Consider the following 20,700-nt stretch of genomic DNA (forward strand, 5'->3'; position numbering starts at 1 on the left):
AGGTATATGAACCCCCTTCTTCCCACCTCTAGATAGTTCTCACTCATGCTTGCAACTCAATTCAATGCTTCAACCTTCATTCCTCAACTCACTCCTTACTGATCCTATGTGGTATCCCCACACTTGATCCCTTCTTTATCACTTATCCTTTTTACCACTTGTGGTATCCCCACACTTGGTCTCTTCTACACCCTTATCTTCAACAAGCCTGAACCTTCCTTCCACCAATCTTTCCATCTCAGAGAGCAGTTGGTATCCCCAGCTGGCCCTCTCTCACACCCAGCTCCAGAGTCTGTCCAAGGGCTGGCCAGTACATGTAAGGGGAGAAATACCAGTGACATCTTTCACCAATCAAGAACTGTGGGCAACCTTCTAAGCAGTTCTTGCAGAAATTCTCTCATTGGGATGAGTTTGAAACAAGAGAATTAGCTATAGAGCGCTGGGGGAATGTCTCACAAAAGTTTATAAATGTCCAGGTTGATAGCAGGCCTCAAAGGCTCTCTGACTGCATGAAAATCGATGGGAGAACGACCGGGCACCAGCTCCAATACCACAGAAAGCTATTGCAATCAAAATTGCTGGCTTCATTTTGATTTGAGCTCAAAATAAGTGCAGAGTGAATAATCTGTATAGGGTATGGGTGGGGGAGTTCTGCCAAGCCCTTTGTGAGTGTGTTTATTTTCCCGGACCGCGTGGCGGGGTAGGCGGTCCCCCCATCTTGACCCGAACAACTTCACGGCCCCATACTCCTCAAACAGTAACGTACCTACGATGACCGTCATATGTCAAGGAAGCCTAGTGCTCGTCACAGGTATCAGCGGCTTGATTGGGTCGCATGTCGCAGACCATCTGCTTCGAGCTGGCTACCGCGTTCGGGGTGCAGTGCGAAGCGAGCAGGAGGCGCAGATGATGCATGACATCTACCAGAAACGTCATCCCAAAGCGCCTGAATCATTCGAAACTATTGTAATTGCAGACATGAAAGTTCCAGGAGCTTTCAAAGGTCATCTGGCTGGCTGCGATGGAATCGCCCATGTTGCGTCCGATCTGAGCTTCAGCCCTGATCCCAATGTAGTCATCACTGGATGTGTCAACGGCATCAAAGCCATCCTGGAGGAAGCCAAGTCGACACCTTCAGTCAAACGTTTCGTATACACTTCAAGCAGCAATGCAGCAACGAGACCCTTGGTCGGCGAGCCGAGGCATGTGGACTCTTCATCATGGAACGACGACATCTTAGAGGAAGCTTGGGCGCCGCCTCCATATGAAATTAACCGCGCATACGCCGTGTACGCTGCTTCCAAGGTCGCTTGCGAGCGTGCAGCATGGGCGTTCATGAAGGACCAGAGACCAGGATTCACGTTCAACACTGTGTTGCCGAATTATACCTCCGGAATCGTCTTGCAACCTCTCAGCATCCCAGGTGCGGGTAGCACGGCACGATGGGTGCGTGATGTATACGATCATCCATTCGAAAAGGTGTTCGTGTCCAAATTGCGGGATGACAGTCCGCAGTGGCAGGTTGACGTGGAGGACATCGCGAAGCTGCATCTTGCGACTCTCACATTCGATGATGTAAGCAACGAACGACTTCTCGGATTTGCGCACAGGTTCAACTACAACAGCTTCCTGCAGACGTTCCGGAAGCTGGCACCGGAGCGCGAGTGGCCCGCTGATCGGAGCGGACTGGAATTACCGAGCACGGTAATCGAGAACAAGAGGTCTATCGAGCTGCTGCGAAGATTTGGAGCAAATGGCTGGGTGCCCTTCCACGAAAGTGTACGACGCTCATGTTTAGATGAGTATGGAGATGGTTTTGCTGTATTTGACGGATCATACCGTAAGCCAGTCTTGTATGAAACATAATGCCAAACCCCATTTTATACCGTCACCTCATCGCATGTAGTTTCGTTTTGTTTGAACGTTTGATTTGAGGGGGGGGGGGGGTGCAGACTACTTCTACCCAGGCTGAGGGACGAGGGGAGAGGCCAACAAGGAGGCAGGTGTCTGTGAAGGGCTGGTTTTAGTATTAAGGGATCGCAATAGCTTGCTGGATCTGATAGTTGGAGGCATGGTGTGCTTGGATTCCAGTGTTGTGATAGGAGAGAGCAGGCAATGTGTAGTGGCGACAGCAAGATGGTAGAGGTGGTAGCAATAGTGCTATGTATGATGACAGGCTTGGCGAGATTAGAGGCTGTGAGTGGTGATGAAGGTATGGACCAGGGTCTAGCACCCACATATATACCCCTCCGGTGCCCCCGGTCATCTCTAATCCCTGAAAGTCCCACCTAGTGTATTCCTAGTGTATGTACTAGTCAGAAAAACAGGGGGGTCAGGATCTTTTGCAAGTTATGATACATGCGCACAGTTTGAGTGGTGTGAAGTCAAAGTACCCCTCATGTTTCTCGGCAGGGTGGGATTTTGGCACATGGTGGGAGACGTTAGGATTGCAAAGCTTGTGAATTAGACACTATCTTCTTCTCTTACTAGGCTATCATTACAATGTCCCAACGTCTGAGAGAATGCCGTTTGTTGGGATGAAGTAGGGTTTTGAAGCGATCGCAGCCGATTGTGCGAGGACTGGAATGATGGACAGCACCATCAACAATGCTATAATTTTCTTCCTGCAGGCACTTGCGTTCAAGAGAAGTGTCTAAAGAACGATGGCATGGTAAGCCTGGATCTCTAAACTGGTGCAGGAAAGCCCTCAGTGCGCAAACGGCAATTCGTCTCTCTGCGGGGGGTTTCTCGATTCGCAGGGTGGAACATTTTAACGTTGTTTTGCAAGTAGGCAAGCACCTTATTTTTCTATTGTGGCGGCGTGGGCCGCTGTGGTATACTGATAACTACGGTAAGCAATAACATAAGACTATCGTGTCGATGGAAGACTGCTCTGAATTGCTACCTAGCTGGGTGATGACGACTATATACCTTACCTCAGGCCAGTGACCTGTCACACACTGGACTAAGATAGTCTGTAAGGTGTATAGTCAGCCCTTGTATGGACCATTCGATACCGCAACATCTATTAATATGCCCGGCAAGGAATTGGGCCAACCCACTCGCCCAGCGTATCACGTGAAATGACCGTGGTTAGCGAGAAACAACGCGCTAGTAAACTGTCAGTGTAATGCCGAGCATATCTGCAAAGAAGTTCAGATGAGGCCCGGCGAACAATAGTATCAGGCTGATCAGCGCATGGCGGCCAGCGCAAAGCGCCGTGTCCTGAACGTCCGCACATGTGAAAACGACGCAGAAGAGATTTGCTGTGAAGAAGGATATATGGAAAAGTGTTTCAGCTGGAGCTAATAAAGGAAGAATTAACTGAGATGAACTAATTCCGAGTACAGTAGGTACTGCATTACGAACGAGCTGGAATGAGGTCGGACGTTCCAGAGAATCAGGGTAACAAAGACGCCCGCTATCATGATTGAATATGCCTGAGTGACACCTATAATAATGGGCTCATGCGTGAGAACGCAAGCTGCCTTTAAAGAACGTTCGCTGATCCATATATAGACAAGTCCAGAATTTGACCCGCTACGCAAATCCGGAAACACGCAGAACGCTATGGCGCAAAGTGGGCATTTCGAGCACTGTCAGTCTTGACTCTTCCTTGTATCTTCCCAGAATTGTGTACACTGATCTCGCCATAGCGGACAACTGATCGCCGTTCGTGCTCCAGCGCAGCCGAAGACGGCTAGTCCAACCAGGTCTTGCGGTTCGTAACGACCCACGAACAGAGAGTGCTTGTGTTCATCAACTCCTTTTCCTAGACAAAACAGGAAGAAGTAACCTAACTGTGAGCCTTGGACCACATCACATGACTGCTTTGCAGGCATGACTAATGTGTCCGACTACTCTCCAGCTCAGATCACGCACTTATACATGCACAGATAAATACACCTATACATGAGATTCAATATTAGTACGCTCCTTTGTTTACACTATCTTACTACTGACAGTTCCCTTGCGGAGGCCGCTAAAGTTGTCTGATAGAGTTAGGTGTCTGTTTATAATCCTAATAAATTTGGGAAGATTTTACGCTAAGGTGGTGAAGTCGGACATCATCCGTCGCCATGCTGTTCATTGACTTCGGCACTATACTTTGCAAATTTGCTTCTTTCCCTCAATATTTTTCCATATTTCAAAAACAAAAACGGTGTCAAGCAGAATATAGTGGCGACTGCGGCCAGAATTGAACCGGCGACATTACCACCCAGCCCAGAAAACATTGGGTAGGCGAAGAGAGGCATGATCCCTGAAACGAGGGCGCGAAGGAATGCAAGTGTAGCAAGACCGGAAGACGCGTATATCGTATATGAGTCGGCCAGATAACCGTTCAAGGTGTAAGCAAATTCGTTGGCCGCAAACCCTATAAATACAAGTCCAACCATGGAAACGGCCCAATGCGTGTGGACACATGGGGGGATTGTCCAACTGAATAGCCACAGGCCTACGGCCAGCATAGGTGCTGCAATAACGAAGCCGTAGATCTTGTCCTCTGGCGCAAGCTTCTGGTTGTGCCGCGTTTTGTGTGAGATCATATGGACTTCCCATATCCTAGGCAAGATGCTGATGGGAATGCCCAGCCCAATAGCGATAAATGCTAGCGAAGTCGTTGTTTCAGTCCAGCCATAAAGTGAATACACCACGGTCAAAGATTCCGTAAAAAGATACACCAGACCCCATGCTGTAGCACTAAGACTAGCAACTATTATCACAATGGGTTCCGTGACGGCAAGACGTGCCGGCCGTAGAAAGACTAATTTCGCTAGGGCGCGACCATTTTGAAGAGCGTCCGGATCACTGCGAGGCTCCAACTTCTCGTGGTATTGTTTTTCTAACTGACCAAGCTTGTCGGATAGCAGTTTTGTTGGTCGGCTTTCACGGATTGTGAGGAGTACTAAAAATGTCATGGCGGTAACCATGGCCGAGGTATAGTGTATCCAGCGCCTGTTATTCTTGCTTAGCAGTTTACAGCACCCTAGAATTTTGATAGTCACATTACTCACCAACCGATTGCGTCCGCCATGTAGGTTCCGTAGATGGGACCAATGATGAGGCCAAGGGTGGTTGAACTGTTCCAAACCAGTATCATCCATACTCTATGTGTGCCCGCATACAAGTCTTCAATACTCCCAGCGATGACGACAGATGGCACAGAAGAGGCAAATCCAGATATAAATCGGCCAATAAATACGCCCGCTACAGAGGGCACGACTCCTGTAATGAGAGCGCCAATGCTGAAAGCCGCGCACGAGTAGAGATAGGGCTTCCTTCGTCCAAATGATTCAGAGAAGGGTGGCGTCAGGAGGCCTCCAATTGCTTGCCCTATTTGATACCTATTCTGAGTCAACTGAAATCGTCTATGCAAAGGTTGTATGAATACACTTGCATGAACGTGAAGGCAACTAAAGCTACCACGCGACTGAGATGGAACTCTTCCATGGCTATGGTCGCAGCGGAGGGCTATCAGAGTTAGCGAAGTCGACTAGAAACCTTTTGTGGCTCCCCGGGACTGTATACTCCAGTGGTACTGATTATGGTTCTATAATCTAATCAGTCTCGTGGCCTCGGGGGTGGACGGCCTAGACTTAACGTGTAGAACTCTAGAAACACAATGATTGCCGTGTCATGGAACTTCCGGTAAGATGGCCAGTTCTGAGGATACTGCTTATGATCTTTCCTCCACTCTACACGATCTGAAGTGGTTCTACGCAATCCCATCCCATCAATGGTGTTGCTCATTTTGTTTCTGTAGTTAGGATCCATGCTAAGCATGATGCTGTATCACAAGTAAATGCATCCTCAATGCTATATTGATATGGCATTCGAGGACCGCGGAGTGGAGTTTTTGGTGTACCGCTGACGTCGAAAACTTGGACCGTGATCTTCATATTATGTGTGCACTAGCAGTTGGTCCACTAGACTAACTTCGGGTAACCCCATTGGGAAGGATCACCACAAGCATTGTCGCACGGTGGTGCACATCGCAGCCCTTTCATCAATAAGCTTCTTAGCTGGGTCGGGCAATCATATAATAATACTCCCCTGAATTTGGGACCATGATACAGACAGTACATTTGCTATGCGGACAAGTTTGTGAGTGGTCATTATCCACGTGCACTACCAGCGTGTCACATCTGTCGAACCAAAGACATACAGCTACTCGGAAGCTCTCGCTTCCGTATGACGTAGGGAACATGGGCTAGTGTACCAGACTTAGGAGGATCCATATATTTCGGCAAGCACCGATAACACAAGAAAACATTGCAATTGTACTAGTCAATTGCGAAGAAGTATGGACACACGAATTAGCTGGAAACGTGGAGAAGCGCGAGCCTAAAGAGAACTAACCCTGATTAAACAAGGCCTCACCAGGTCAGCACCTGTTTCTGAGGTTCTTGTTGAGCAGATCAACACCCCGACTGAAGTGGAATCTACATTTGCCCTAGATATAGACTACCTAATAATCGAAATTTCGTAATTTCGGCAAGACTGGACTGAGAGAGCTTAGGGGCGATCGGCTGCCTGCAGATCACCTACCCTACCGCACAGATCTTCAACCTATCACCATCGAAGGTGCTCTAAGTTTCCTGCTAATGATGTCGCATATTCATGACGAGGTTTCTGTTTCTAGACTCCACAATTCGCTTGAGGAATCATTTAAATATTTGGTTCCTTAATTTGAGTGTAAAAATATCGCCTCCATCGCGCCTAGTCTGTTGTCCCTCCCGGGCTGAAGCAAGACGTTTAATCAACAAGCTCCTGCAAAATACTAACTGCCACTCAAAACACCTCGCAGGAGTCCATATACGTCATGTCGCCTTTATTGAACGAGACAAGCATAATGCAAGATTCTCAAAGTCTCCGGTCTCACACACGGTCGCTTGAAGAAGATGCACTAGAGCAGCTCCTGAAGGAGCACACCAAGTCCATCGCATGGAAATCGGCCGGTCCGGCAGCAAGCGATTTTAGGAGTATGGTTTCCAGCACCATCGTCAGCATGATATGTACATTACTTATTCCCAACTGCAGGCGATGTAATCACGACTCCTTCGCTACGCATGTTGGCAGCCATCGTGAATACCACCCTACGAGACGATGTCTTCCAAGAAGACACCACAACTACGGAATTCGAGTGTGATATTGCTGCGAGGTGTGATCAGTCAGCAGGTCTCTTTACTATTACGGGAACAATGGCCAACCAGTTAGGACTACGTACCCTTTTAACACAGCCACCACACGCAATCCTGGCGGATTCCCGGGCTCATATCCTCACCAACGAAGCTGGAGGCCCCGCTTTTATGAGCGGTGCCATGATACAAGCGGTTGAACCGTCGAATGGAAAATATCTGAGGCTTGAGGACATAGAAGCCAACGCCGTTCTCACTAATAACATTCACAAATGCCCGACGCGGGTTATTGCCCTGGAAAATACAATCAGCGGGGTTATTGTGCCACTCTCAGAAATGGTTAAAATTAGTCGCTGGGCACGTAAAAAAGATATCAAAATCCACCTAGACGGCGCACGACTGTTTGAAGCCGTAGCTGCAGGAGCAGGAAGTTTGCAGGAATATTGTCGGCTTGTCGATACCGTCACTGTGGACTTCAGCAAAGACTTGGGCGCCCCAATGGGAGCCATGCTGCTTGGTGGAAGTGAGCATATTGCACAGGCAAGATGGATAAGAAAGAGCATTGGAGGTGGTATGAGGCAGGCAGGTGTTCTAAGTGCCGCTGCGAGGGTCGCTGTGGAAGAGCAATTTGGTTCTGGTGACTGTGGGCAAGCGGGTAAGCTCAGACGGGTACATGAGAATGCAAAGAAGGTAGGAGAGATGTGGCAGAGCAGAGGGGGCAAGATTACCAAAGAGATTGAGACTAATCAAGTATGGATCGATCTTCAAGCTTTGGGAATTGAGGATGAGGAATGGAATGAGATTGGTAGAAGTCAAGGCGTCTGCTTGGATGGGCCACGGTTAGTTTTTCACCACCAGATTGGAGAGGAAGCTATTCAACAGCTAGGACGGGCATTTGACATTGTCATATCGCGTGTCGCAGAGCGTAAGGAAAATTCATAGGCAAGAGGTTTTCTCATTAGCTGCTTGGAGCTTAGCAACCTAATTTTGCATCAAAACAATTGACTGCGCCTTCAACTTCGCGCCTGTGAATAGCCGATCAAGGGCATCGATTATCGAAGTTGGCAAATTATCGACGTGTCCTAGAAAACTCTCGAGAACCAGCTCCGACTGAGACCCATATTCTAGGGGTTTTGCTTGGTAATCTATCTCCCATGCACTGTCTTCTGTTAAAGGCAGTGGTGTATGACGCATTCGTACTTCACTGGGCCAGAAATAATTCAAGCAAGTGTCGCGGAACCTTTTTAGACCATTGCTGTAGCTGTTTCATGATATTACTTGGCAACATCAAGATTTGGGTAACGTTAAGTGGGGTGATAGCAATATTGAGATGACATACGTTGGTTGTCGTCGGGGCTCTCTGCATACCAGGCTAAGGTCACTAACGGTGATGCGAACATGACGTGACCATGCGAATGGAAAAGTCCCGCGGTGCAACTGACATGACCCTTTACCAAATCATACAAATGCCACGAGTGCACCTCTAGACTTAGCTCTTCTTGGAACTGCACCCAGATCGATCCCGTGTGGAGGTCCGGTGGGGGTGTCTACGGCGACTAGGCCTGATAAGATCAACCGCGGGGCGATCAGAAGATCTACCGAGATCCGCTCGCCGACCACAAGATCTACCGAGATCCGATCGCCGACCAGAATGTCGCTCTCGCTTCCTTTTTCCAGAGTCGCAACACTAGTGAATTGATGTCGTCAATCACGAACCTAACAAACACCATCAGCTTGTTTAGTTGTATAGCAACGCATTTACGAGTCAATGCTGCAAACTAACAAATAGTGGCTTGCAGAGGCCCTACTACAGCAAAATACAAGCGTCCAATCGGAATCGTGAAACGGTGAATTTGAGTGCCCAGTTCATATCACTGGCTAGAAAGTTACTTGTATCGCCGCAGCCTTGTTGTGTGGAGTGAAGCTTTGATTATCTGGAAATGTTGCGATGCGCAGCAAACATAGTATCCAGTTACAGTTAGTAGCATGACAGACGCCGCATAGCAGGTTGAACGTCTTATAACGTGCTCCCCCAATGTGCGGTCCTATCCGAATTGGCATTCGATTTCCATTATGATTTCCCCTTACTGGATGCATTCCAGGGTCATTGTATGCTGCATCACGCTCCTCTTTTCGCTAGGCTGCGCTACACCACTCCAACAATCCAGACGAGAAAACGTTGGCACATATGACTTCATCATTGTCGGCGGTGGAACGGCTGGTTTGACTTTGGCAAATCGTCTTACAGAAAATGGAATACATTCCGTTCTCGTTCTCGAGGCTGGCGCAGCGCCAGATGAGGTCAAATCATATCAGGTGCCTGGTGCAGACCTCCAAGCCCTAGGCTCTCCTATCGACTGGGCATTTGGCACGCTTCCACAGCCTGGCCTGAACGGGCGACAGCTCACCTACAATCAAGGACGGTGCCTCGGCGGTAGTTCCGCTATCAATGGACTCGCATACACGAGAGGCTCGTCAAGCATTTACGATTTTTGGGCTTCACTAGGGAACAAGGGGTGGAGCTGGGAAGAGGTCTTTCCTTACTTTAAGAAGGTACTATGAACCTCCTTGCAGTAAATGCAGTTGCTAATAGTTAACGTACTAGTCTACAACGTTCAATGCACCAACTATCAATAACGTTTCTGCCTTAACCTACGACGTCTCGATATACTCAGACGGCCCGCTACAACTCGCCTACCCCCCCTATGTGTACGCATATCCTGGAAGTGAGGCATTCATCGAGTCGGTCTCTACTTTAGGAGTGCCACAGTACGTACCTGACAAGATTCGGTGAGACGCAGTAACTGATTTTTTGCAACAAGAGTCGAGGAGTTGAACGGCGGCACCAACGTTGGTACAAAGCATGAACCGTATACCCAAGATGCGAAAGCTCGCCGCAGCTCGAGTTACGACAGTTTCTATATGCAAGCCAAGAACCGCTCGAACCTCGAGGTCCTTACGATGTCACCAGTGCAGCAGGTTATCCTTCAGAAAAGTAGTAATGGTGTGATCGCGACCGGAGTTGTGTACACTGACTATGCGACGGGCCAGACGTTGAATGCGACAGCCACTAAGGAAGTTATTGTGAGCGCAGGTGCGATCAAAACTCCTCAGTTACTCATGCTATCGGTATGTCAATTGAGGCCTATAAGTCTTCGTTTACTAACATAGATAGGGTATAGGATCTACTAAGGATCTTGCCAGTGCTGGGATCCAGCAGCAGATTGTCAATGAAAACGTTGGTAAAAAGTGAGTTGCCTTCAGCTCTAGATCAATAAGGGCACAAGCTAATTCGACCCAGCCTGCAAGACCATATTTACTTTAGCATCATCGCAGAAGCTGATGCATCGATATCCTACTCGTCACTCTATCACGACTATTCCAAACTTCAACAAGCATCGAAAGAGTACGAACAAGGTACAGGGCCTCTCACGGCTCCCGTTGGCCTGGCGTTTGGCTTCGAGAAGGTCTCTTCTGAAACTCTCGCCAGCATTGGTGCTTCAGCCATTACGACACAGGGCCGCTCTGACCAAGCCCACATTGAGTATCTCTATGAAACCAACTATTATCCAAACCTTCCAACGCCGCACTACTCGAGCAAAGAGTATAACACCTCTTACGTCAGCTTCACTGCTGCAATCTTAGCACCGACGTCCAGAGGAAAGGTGTCAGTACTAAGCAATAGCCTTTCCGATCCTCCGCAAATCGATCCTCAATACTACACTACGCCCGAAGACGTCGCCCTGGCCCTACACTCTTTCAAGCAGCTCCGCAGCGCCCTTGCAACTTACGCTCAACACAACTTCACCATCGGTCTCAACAATGGCGAAGTGGCTCCTGGCGCGGAAGTCCAGACAGACGAGGAAATTCTTGACTATATCCGGGAGACGGCCGTGCCAGTGTGGCATGCGTCAGGCACGTGTGCAATGCGTCCGAGGGAAGAGGGGGGCGTTGTGGATAATAAACTTAGGGTCTATGGCGTACAGGGATTGAGAGTTGTGGATGCGAGTGTGTTTCCGGTTATTCCAGATGCGCACACGGTTGCGGGCGTGTATATGGTTGCTGAGATGGCGGCGGACATCATTAAGGCTGAATACGCTTGATTGTTGTAAGAAATCATGGAGAGATATGGAACGGTACGAGTAACGCAGGCTTGTAATTCGGCGGTGTCTAAAGATAGCTGGAACGAATGCGCATGCTGTTCTATACAAATGTTCGTTATAGACAGACAAAACTGCAGAGCCAGTCCCCCCAGGTGTATGTGACGCCACGTACAAAGTGCCTGAATGATGGTTGCGTGTTCGCTAAGAAGATTAGGTGTGTGACTCAAAGCCTGTGAACCGTCATTTCCTGAGTAAATGAATAGTGAACGGCGCACTGTGACTACAGAGTGATGCCATCCTTGCCACAATTCAGTACTACCATTGAATCCACCCTGCCGTGTGTTTGGGGCCGTGGCCTGCAGCAAGCCAGATAGAGAGCTAGAAATCTGACCCTTTGGTTCTTGGCTACACTAATCCAAGCTCTGACTTTACAAACAGCCTTGTCGCAGCCAAATGTATAGGCAGATACCTGATTGGACGCAGAGATAAAGCCGGTAGCAATGCTTTCCTGTTACAAACAACTAGTCAAGTGCTCTGCTCAGACAACTAAGAGTTCCTCAGGAGCCGATCACTGCCCTAACGGGGTGAGTGAACTAACGTGATCCTAGAGCAGCCGGGTAGTCATCTAGGATCCCCGGGCCAGCAATGATCATTGCAGGGGGCATACTACGTGGAAACTGCAATAATCATTGCAAGCTAACCCAGCAAGCGCACAGCCAAAGTTTATTTATTACTACCAACCTTCTCCCGTCAACTTCTCTCGCCATGCACCTTTTTGTCTGGGCTCAAGAATACCCCTAAGGCTTCTGACACATCCAGATGAGCCAGATAGGACTGAAATTTGAATGAAGCATCGCAAGCGCATGGCATTATAACTACAACGATTGGCAAAATGTGCGGACCACCTCATACCTGGTACACTAAGCGCCAGAATGCAGAGACGCTCATTGCTGATAGCTGCCAGGTGTCAGTAAAGGGGTTGTCAGGGGGGAAGAAAGGCTTTGTACGCCTAATATGTCTGCAAATTTAGATCTATAGTGATATATGTGACGTTGTCACCTAGCTGTGGCCTCTGTGAGAGGCTATGAATGTCTAGTTTAGGGGCTGAAAAGATATGAGTCAGGCTCTATAGGCATGTATATGTACTACTACTTCCCTCACCACTCTTTATGGGTACTCTGGCCACTTAGAGTCTCCGTAAGCTGTTTCTCCTGGTAGCGGATAACTCCATCGCGCTTGGATATAGAAGTTTGGGCAGTTTGACTTTCAGTTTCGAGTTTGGCACAGAGGGCGCTCAGATTCTCTTCCAAGTGCTGGTGCACTGGGTGCTGTTACGCAGGTAGAGCATCCAGGCGTCCGGGTCTTCAGCAAAGCTAGTAGAGAGATCCTTCACCACGTCCATGGTTAAGGGCGGTTCGGGGCGATTCATAGCGGGCGGGTAGTGATGGGCACCTATGGGTAGGAGCTACGTAATGTCACAGTACGGGCGGGTTCGGGAGATAGGTGCATGTAATCAATATATTCACTACAGACAGCAGCCGGGTACAGGCCTGCTGGTTGACAAGACGTACCTCAAGGAGCTTGGGATGGGAGCAGCCCCTTGAGCAGATATCTTCAGTGGGCGATATGTGCTTCTGCTAGTCAGTCACAAAGCAACAGGTGCTACCTGCCATCCCCTGATTGGCCCTCCGTCTCAGCGCCGTGACACATCTCAGCTTTGCGCTTCTGACGTTTGTGACCCCTGTTGCCACGAAAGTACCCCTGATCAATCTCTATGACAGCTGCAAGGTGGAATAGCACGTTCGAGGGCCAGTACATAACCGTCTTCTCCAAACTAGATAGCAACTCAGCGCAGTATTCCATCGACCCGAAAGCCCTACGTTATCGTTTACCGCAGCTATTAGTGTATTACAGCGGCCCACGCTGCCACAATAATGTAGAACAGCTGCCAAGGTAGCTTGGTGAGCTTGTGCCTCACGTTGAAGGACTTGACAGGTAAGTCGTCAACGGAGAACAGGATATGTGACATGGTGTGTTGATACGAAAAAGGTGGAGGAGTGGGAAATGAACGGAGAGATTGCCCCAAAATATGCTTAAAGACCTAGTGCTAGAGAGTATGGTGAAAGAAGTCAAAGCAAACGGTCTTGACTGAGTGCAAGATCCTGCTTGTCGGATTGATAGGGAATTCATCCCAACTTTCACCGTGAAATAAAGTCTCTAAGTTCAGGCCCACAGTACACACGTGTTGGCCATGTACACTCGTTTCATGATCGCCCTTGCTCTTTGAGAAATTTCAACATTCGTCTTGCAGCTGATGTTGCGTTCAGAAGCCGTTATGCTCACTGCGCCGCATCTCTTCGTCAACGCCGCCATCTTGGCAGCGCCACTCCCACGAGACTTTTTTTCCGTTCAGCCAAGATGGAAGTGTTGCACATAGGAGACCACAGATCTAGCTACTGTGTGCTGAAAATATTTTGAAGTAGTGATACCCGATGCCCATGAGCCTTGATCATGGACGTTTGGGGTCCGTACCACGTACGAGAGGGGCGAGAATGGACTATGTTCGTGAGTGCAAGGCACATACGCACAAACTGGGGGCGAACACTCTCCCTTGTTCACGAGGGATACATCGCCCAGATCGTGCCGCTTTTCAGCTCCAGTTGTATGATTCTAAGTATATAAGAAGACTGACTTGCGAGCAGTCGTCTCCCAACACACACTGCTTTCCTGAGATTTCTGAACCCCATAACACCTTTCATCATGAAGTTGGCTCTTATGGCAACCCTCTTTTCACTTTCTTCGCAATTGTCTCCACTGCTGCAATGAATCCGGTCCGCCGTCGGGCTCTCGAAGCTCGCGACACTAATAACCAGACCTTGGCACTCGAGGATATAGTCCTGTACCAGCTGCCTAACGAGAACCACAAGGTTGAGTTTTGCCTCAACGATGTCCTTGTAGGAAGCGTCATCGAGACCGAAGATGGTGGGATGTCCACCGCATTCTTGATATGCGACTCGCTAATTAGTCGGGAGCCGATTTCTTCGACGGCGCCAGCGAACCAACTGATCTGAATAACACAAGCGAGCTCGCAAAACGCGTTTCGAAGTGGGCCTTGCTAACAAGTTCGCTAGGCTACTTGCGAAGTTCGGAAAGCGAGCCTGGGACTTCTTCTATTGTATTGGACTCTACACGGGCTGGAGGTGCGGCGATGAGGTAAGCTCCTGTCCAGATCAACTCAAAGTACTTGGCTGACATGTACAAAGTTCCTCCAGTGTGCGGCCCAAGGCGGCTTGGCCCCATGGGCATGTCCAGAAGGTTTCGGTTGCGTTGGCGTAGCTGCATATGATTGCAGATAGATCCGCATCGTGGGTCTGCCAGTCTTTCCCATACTCAACACGGACTTTGCAGGCCTACTGATAGAAGGAAGACCACACGTATGGTAACTTGTGAAAATTGTGGACCTAAGAGATGCGGCGTTGTTTGAGGACACTCGTGGGTTCGGCTGGGGATTCGTCGTACCTTTCTTCCTTTCCAGTATCTTATGTGCTGTTTTCCGAGCATGTTTTCCGAATGTAAGACTGCAACAGACTACCAATCATTCTCTGCCTGTTAGAATGGATGTGTTGTCTCATCAATGATGGTGCCAACAAGAAGTGGTGAAACCTCGAGTTGTGTGCAGCTGAAAATGCCCCGCTTCCCAATCCGAATCTAGTCTAGTCAACCACTCACGTCATGTTCTTCCAACTCTGCAACGTGACCACGCGTCAACTTAACACCTACTTTCGTATACAAATTAGCAACCCAAGTTGATAAGCAAAACACAAACGCGTCAAACTGTACGTAGCTACAAAAGACTTCCGTCGTTTCGTCCCGAAGATCAGACCGTCTCAAGCACGGGTGGCTCGAAGCAGAACATCAGCCTTGTTCAGTCTACATCAAACAAAGCACTGTTCCTGACACGGCCAAAGCTCCGGGGGCTTTCTTTGGATACTCAAACATCTTGAGCCGATATCATACCGCAACAGCATCCATAGGAAGGCAGGACCACAACGTTCACAGGACCCTCCAGCAGCAGGACTCCAATCATGACAACAAACCCCTTCCCAGCAATAAACGGCGGCTGCTATTGCACCGCCGTTCGCTACCGACTTCTCACCTCCCCACTCTTCTGCTACGCCTGCCACTGCACCGATTGCCAAAAAGCCACCGGCAGCGCCTTCGCGCTGCACGCTACTATCGAAACCTACAACATCAGCATCATCTCCAAAGCGAAACCCTCGCTGATCACGCTCATAATGGACCCTTCAAAGCCCCAAGACGTATCTAGACGCGCGCTCTGTTCCCAGTGTGGAACGATCTTATGGGGTAACGACAATTCTTGGGGCTATGCTGTGAGCGATGTTCGGATTGGCAGTTTGGATTTTCCCGGCATCATGGAGCCCGACGTGCATTCATTTGTAGGAAGCAAGCTAGGCTGGATCGATTTACCAAAAGATGCGAAGACAACGAAGGGGCACTATGGCTACAAGGAAATGTGGCCAAAGAGCAGTTTGAAGAGGCTGGAGGTCTGTCTGGAGAGATTTGAGGCAGCGAAGAAGGCTGCTGCGTCTCAGGAGAAGAAGCCAGAAGAAGCAGGAAGAGGAAAGGATGCGAGCCCGGTTGACGGAGACGGGGAAAAGACACCGACTGCGACAGGAGATGCGGAAGAGATTGAGGATGACGAGGCTTTCGAGCAGAGGTTCAGGGAAACGGAGAGAGCGCTGCAGGAGAGACTGGCCAAGCTGAGTTTGAAATTGGGGGATGAGGATGAGAAGCCTGCGAGTAAGACTACGACATAAGATCTATTTCAATCTACGCATGCGAGCGTCAGCTTCGCGCCGTCACACCTGCAACTGTCACGCCTCTGTGCGTCGCTCATCGCTACTCAGCCAATATTTTTTGAACAGCAAATCGCGCATGACAATGATGAGCAGTCACAACGATGCGATGATGAAATTAACAGCGCAGGTAGCGAAGATCTTAATCGTCAGCCAAGGATGGCAACAACGATCAGGACATGACAGTCGCCCCTCACGCTTCGCATCTCGCACCTTCCGCCCACGATGCTGCAGGAGCACACAAACAACCAATGGCCCCCCTCGACATTCCCAACACTCCCCCAATCTACCAACCCAACCACTCCCACAGCCGTCACTCAAGTGAAGTACCAATACGAAGTTTCGAATTGACGGCGGCAGACAGAGTGATATCATTGCTAGCATGCTGATGGGTGCGTTTGCAGGCGTGTTTGTTGCGGCGCCTGCGTTTAGTGTCTGGCAAGATACTAGTTTTGCGGAGAAGGTTGCGGATATGATGGGAGAGAGTGCGGCCGGGGGACTGAGTGTTTGGGACATTTTGGCATGCGAGAGCACGAGCGTTTGGGCGAAGTTCGCTGCTATCATGCCGTAGCGCATTCAGCGTAGTAGGCGTGAGTGCGCGAGAACTGTTGAAGCCGAGTATACTGATGAAGGTGATTCCGAAATTGCTTCCGGCAACTCAACTTGGTGAGGAGAAGCCATGCGAAAATCCACTGACAATATGATGCCAAGACGCCAGCACGCCACCCACTGACCAGTCGAAGTAAACATGTACGCCTCTGCCCTGCCCTGCCTTTCGCCCTTGGGGTCCACGATACATGAATGTGGGACAGTACCAGTGTTTTGTGTCGATGTTGCTGCACAACAAGTCATGAAGCACAGAGACCAGTTTGGAATTGCAGCGTCTCGACACCACACAATTGCGAGATGTCAGTGGGTTTTTCGACCACTTATGAGTGTGTGGAGTCTGCACCAGAGTGTGCAGGTGATGTTAGATTCATGATGCCCCTAACTATATCCATATTCCAGTCCATCATTAAGCCATCCCAAGTGCATACGCCAATGCAATCCCATATCCCTACACGAGCCAATCCCAGAAACCCAAAGAAAGTCTATAATGCAAATGCCTTGGTCTAAACAGACGAGTACGAAGTTGTTCGCGGTTCACTGCCGAACGAAGAGAGGAACCAACAGAGAGAGGCACCGAGGTGAAAGAAGAGGAAAGAAGTCGTCGACCGTTTAAACGATGATCAACTTCTCCACCTCATCCCCCTTGCGTCCCTCCATCCTGTTCCACGCCGTGTACGTCAGCGCGCCGCAGACGGCCCACATCACTGGGACGGAGGCTTCGAGGGCACCTAAGCAATGTTGGTATATAATTCCCCACTTCGAAACACACGTCTTCGTACAATGAAAGCATGAGGGGACGTGCGGTGTGGAGGTGTACACGTACTTGGCTTCTCAACCTGCCCAGCCATCTCAACAATACGCGCCGCGCGGCTCGTGGAAGAGGAGGAGTTGTAGCGGACGAAGGCGCGAGGGGCGCGGGTGGCGATGCGGGAGAACATGATGTGTGTGGTGTGGAGGTGAATTGAAGTGCGTGGGAGCGACTCGAAGGTTTTGTGTTGGGTGTTTGTGGTGGCGTGAAGCTGAGTGATGCTGATGCTTTGTAGACGTGTCGGTGTGACAGAGAGGACAATCGGGGCAGGATTTGAGCGAACGGGTGCAGACAACAGTCAATGCGTGAAAAGTACGCGAAGTGAATGTGAAGTATGTAGCATGAAGCGAAGGAATGCGGGGAAGTCCGTGTCTGTTTAAATATGGGGCAGAGACGGAGGCGATGCGAAAAAAGAAGGCGCGAAGAACAAATTTCCTAGCGCAAGGGGCGATGAGCGGTCCGAGATTGGCTGGATGAGGTAAAGTGTGAAGGTACGGAAGACAAGCCGAGATGTACCAAAGTACCCCCGACTCCCATCAATCCGGAGAACTCAACAACATCGAGTTTGTTTACGTCCTTGTACCCGGCGTCATGATGCTGCCCATTTGCGACTCACCCGAGCACGTCGATTACGGGGTTCGAGCCTGCGATAGAGGACCGAAGTGACGTCCACCACCACTGGGTACTTTGGAGGCTCAGCCCAGCGCCGGAGAGCCGCCCTGCGTCTCGCCTCGAGCTGATCAGCACGGAAGGGCCTTCCAGGTCGCACTAGCGGTCCAGCGCCACCTCGCAGGTCTTACAAGTTGCTCAACACCGGGGTACTACTGTTTTTTGTTGAATGTAGATCTGGGGCAGGTGAGCTGTGAACCTTTGCTCAACATTTGTGGAAATGCTACGTGCTCTACAACCCATGTTGATTTTCCTGTGCCACCCACCCGGATCTCATCTTCTCGTTGCTGGAGTGTGCCAGTTATCTACCGTTCACAGCTGTTGCACGCCATCCTGACACTGTGGTCTACCCATAACACTGCAAGTAGGTATGGCTCCTCCAACGTGTTGCATTCTGTCGTCATCAACGAAAAGAGCAGCTTGTGCGAAGCATACATCGTCAACTTCATTTGTTACAGTATGTAGTCCCCTAGTTCGTCGCACCCTACCAAGGAATTGCGGACTCTTCCACACGTCTATGATACAACCATCGCTCAATTACTTTCCAATACAAGCAGATCGTCCACCCGACCCCAATCCAGGCCGTGACTTTGCGATGCATAATCCCTTCTTCCCCGTCTTTCCGTTTTCACCCTTTTCCCTTTTGAGCCTGTGTCCAACCCCAGTCTTTCACAGCTTCTGCTACGCTTATGAGGCACCGACCTTCTTCCTCTGCTTGACCCTGCTCCCGATGGTTTCCGGCTCCTTCGCCTCCATCGTCTGCACAGGCGTACTCGGCGCATCGACGTTCGAAATGGTCCTCTTCACACCGTTCGCAGTCTCAGCCGCAACGCCATTGATGCTCATACTCTTCACATCCTCCAGCCTTTCCTTGGTCTCCTCGTCGCTGGGCTCGTACTCACTACGATCGTCATCCGCATCCTTGTACACAATGAACCGATACGCAATCCTGCAGATGAAGAACCACCAGAACAGATTCACAGCCTGCAAACTCGCCAGCAGCGCGAAGGTGATGTACTGTGAGATCCAGCACTTGTACTGCTGCGTATCCCAGTTGAGCTCGAAGGGCCCCACGCTGCGGAATTCGGTGAGGATCGAGTAGAGGATCTTGAGGTTGATGAAGTGCCGCAGGTAGCCCCAGACGCACATGAAGACGAAGAAGTAGGGGCCGACGATGGCGGAGTCGACGTAGTTGAGGATTTTGCTCGTCTATGTTGTGGATTAGCGTTGGGTTGTGTAAGAGAGTGGGGAGTGGCATACCGCGAGGAAGAAGTCGGACACGTCGTGGGTAATGTATACCGCGATGCCCATGTATGTGAAGTGGAAGCGGTAGCTGAGCCAGATCAAAGCCAGGGTGATGATGTGGTGGGCAACCAGCTCCTTGAAGTCCTTGCGCGGCTTCTCAAGCATCAGGAGCAGCACAATGGCCTGCTGTGCCCAGTAGCTTGCCTGCAGGAGATAGTACGCCTTGAACATGCCCTCGTGCGTCCTGTGCGGGAAACCGTCATACATGCCGGTAGTGTTGAAGTACCAGACCGGGCTGCGGCTCATGACCCACAAGCCGAATGGTCCGTACAGACCGAAGTACAGCGCCGTGTACGCCTGCTCCATGAACCTGCTCTGCTTAGCCCGGCCCTTGATACCGCAGGCAACTGCGATTGGGCGGATGAGGCGCTGCATGCAAAACTCGCGCGTAAAGCTGAGGACGATGATGTAGAAGCCGACAAAAGCAAAGTCGCGCGCACCCTTGCCATAGTGTGTGGGCGCGTTGGGGTCTGCGCGGACTGATGCGGGGACTAGAGGGTCGGAGCGTGGGAGCGGGTAGGAGAGGAACAGGCAGGCGGAGACGGGGTTCGAGGGATGGGGGTAGACGAGATAGAGCGCGACGATGGCGAGGAGGAGGAGGAGCGGGAGGAGCCATGTGTGTCGCACGCAGGCGCGCTTGAATTTGGAGAGGCCGCGGCGAACGGTACGACGTTTTGAGCGTCGAGGCTTGTCTGACTTCTGTGCTGTGTCAGCGAGCTGGGCGTAGTGAGGTGAGCTGTCGAGCGAGCGTAGCAAGCAGGGCAAGCGTAGCAAGCAGAGCGAACAAGCACAGCGAGCAGGCACAGCGAGCGCGCAAGTAGAGCTTCGAGGAAACATACCGCATCCACGGGACTCTTCATGTTATCCGCCATACCATCGAGCCTCCTGCTCGTCGCAAAACTCGGCACATCGACGTCGCCAGGCAGATCAGCGCCCAGTCCACTAGACTTTCTCCTCCTGCGAGCGACGCCTCCACCGATGTTTGTAGGCACTGCGCCGTTCAGAGGTGGGAAGGGTTCCGTCATCGCGTGCGGACCCTGGATACCCTTTAACGTCGCAAGAGAGACTCGAGAGTAGTGCGGCACTGGGCGGGTCGTGGGGAGAGGGAGATTGGTGCTCTGTCAATGCTGAAGCATGTGTTGTAGACAAGTAAATGCCACAAGGAGGAGTCGAGCTTCAAGTGTTCTGCG

The 20,700-nt window shown here is 50.4% G+C and overlaps 9 protein-coding genes across 9 annotated transcripts; 4 read left to right on the forward strand and 5 right to left on the reverse strand.

The window, feature by feature from the left end:
* Positions 1–771: 771 nt before the first annotated feature.
* Positions 772–1,972, forward strand: BU25DRAFT_420803 (NAD(P)-binding protein; the record flags this gene model as incomplete). The annotated part of the gene is made up of 2 exons (XM_033708046.1): positions 772–1,840; positions 1,968–1,972. 2 exons carry the CDS (start codon positions 772–774, stop codon positions 1,970–1,972), a joined length of 1,074 nt encoding a protein of 357 aa, XP_033562504.1.
* A 2,095-nt stretch (positions 1,973–4,067) lies between these two features.
* Positions 4,068–5,730, reverse strand: BU25DRAFT_339724 (putative polyamine transporter; the record flags this gene model as incomplete). The annotated part of the gene is made up of 5 exons (XM_033702785.1): positions 4,068–4,956; positions 5,016–5,345; positions 5,393–5,472; positions 5,530–5,551; positions 5,603–5,730. The coding sequence occupies 5 exons, from the start codon at positions 5,728–5,730 to the stop codon at positions 4,068–4,070; spliced, it is 1,449 nt and encodes a 482-aa protein (XP_033562505.1).
* A 1,093-nt stretch (positions 5,731–6,823) lies between these two features.
* Positions 6,824–8,081, forward strand: BU25DRAFT_420804 (putative alanine racemase; the record flags this gene model as incomplete). The annotated part of the gene is made up of 2 exons (XM_033708047.1): positions 6,824–7,016; positions 7,081–8,081. The coding sequence occupies 2 exons, from the start codon at positions 6,824–6,826 to the stop codon at positions 8,079–8,081; spliced, it is 1,194 nt and encodes a 397-aa protein (XP_033562506.1).
* Positions 8,082–9,087: 1,006 nt separating this feature from the next.
* Positions 9,088–11,242, forward strand: BU25DRAFT_466875 (GMC oxidoreductase; the record flags this gene model as incomplete). Its single annotated transcript, XM_033710703.1, has 6 exons — positions 9,088–9,116; positions 9,308–9,692; positions 9,745–9,908; positions 9,962–10,268; positions 10,315–10,388; positions 10,441–11,242. 6 exons carry the CDS (start codon positions 9,088–9,090, stop codon positions 11,240–11,242), a joined length of 1,761 nt encoding a protein of 586 aa, XP_033562507.1.
* A 1,157-nt stretch (positions 11,243–12,399) lies between these two features.
* On the reverse strand, positions 12,400–13,271 carry BU25DRAFT_420806 (uncharacterized protein; the record flags this gene model as incomplete). The annotated part of the gene is made up of 4 exons (XM_033708048.1): positions 12,400–12,570; positions 12,814–12,841; positions 12,909–13,118; positions 13,165–13,271. 4 exons carry the CDS (start codon positions 13,269–13,271, stop codon positions 12,400–12,402), a joined length of 516 nt encoding a protein of 171 aa, XP_033562508.1.
* A 1,746-nt stretch (positions 13,272–15,017) lies between these two features.
* On the forward strand, positions 15,018–16,163 carry BU25DRAFT_447824 (uncharacterized protein). The gene has a single exon (XM_033709562.1). It carries the CDS (start codon positions 15,328–15,330, stop codon positions 16,078–16,080), a length of 753 nt encoding a protein of 250 aa, XP_033562509.1. The 5' UTR covers positions 15,018–15,327; the 3' UTR covers positions 16,081–16,163.
* Positions 16,164–16,167: 4 nt separating this feature from the next.
* BU25DRAFT_33555 (uncharacterized protein) lies at positions 16,168–16,777 on the reverse strand. The gene has a single exon (XM_033702588.1). It carries the CDS (start codon positions 16,693–16,695, stop codon positions 16,216–16,218), a length of 480 nt encoding a protein of 159 aa, XP_033562510.1. The 5' UTR covers positions 16,696–16,777; the 3' UTR covers positions 16,168–16,215.
* Positions 16,778–17,337: 560 nt separating this feature from the next.
* On the reverse strand, positions 17,338–17,666 carry BU25DRAFT_339723 (uncharacterized protein; the record flags this gene model as incomplete). Its single annotated transcript, XM_033702784.1, has 2 exons — positions 17,338–17,456; positions 17,552–17,666. The coding sequence occupies 2 exons, from the start codon at positions 17,664–17,666 to the stop codon at positions 17,338–17,340; spliced, it is 234 nt and encodes a 77-aa protein (XP_033562511.1).
* Positions 17,667–18,643: 977 nt separating this feature from the next.
* Positions 18,644–20,359, reverse strand: BU25DRAFT_365915 (longevity assurance proteins LAG1/LAC1). The gene is made up of 2 exons (XM_033703833.1): positions 19,466–20,359; positions 18,644–19,414 (listed from the first exon to the last, which is right to left on the reverse strand). Exons 1-2 carry the CDS (start codon positions 20,345–20,347, stop codon positions 18,893–18,895), a joined length of 1,404 nt encoding a protein of 467 aa, XP_033562512.1. The 5' UTR covers positions 20,348–20,359; the 3' UTR covers positions 18,644–18,892.
* Between the last annotated feature and the right edge of the window lie 341 nt (positions 20,360–20,700).

Source organism: Macroventuria anomochaeta (genome assembly GCF_010093625.1).
Source record: "Macroventuria anomochaeta strain CBS 525.71 unplaced genomic scaffold BU25scaffold_13, whole genome shotgun sequence".
Taxonomy (NCBI): Eukaryota; Fungi; Ascomycota; class Dothideomycetes; order Pleosporales; family Didymellaceae; genus Macroventuria; species Macroventuria anomochaeta.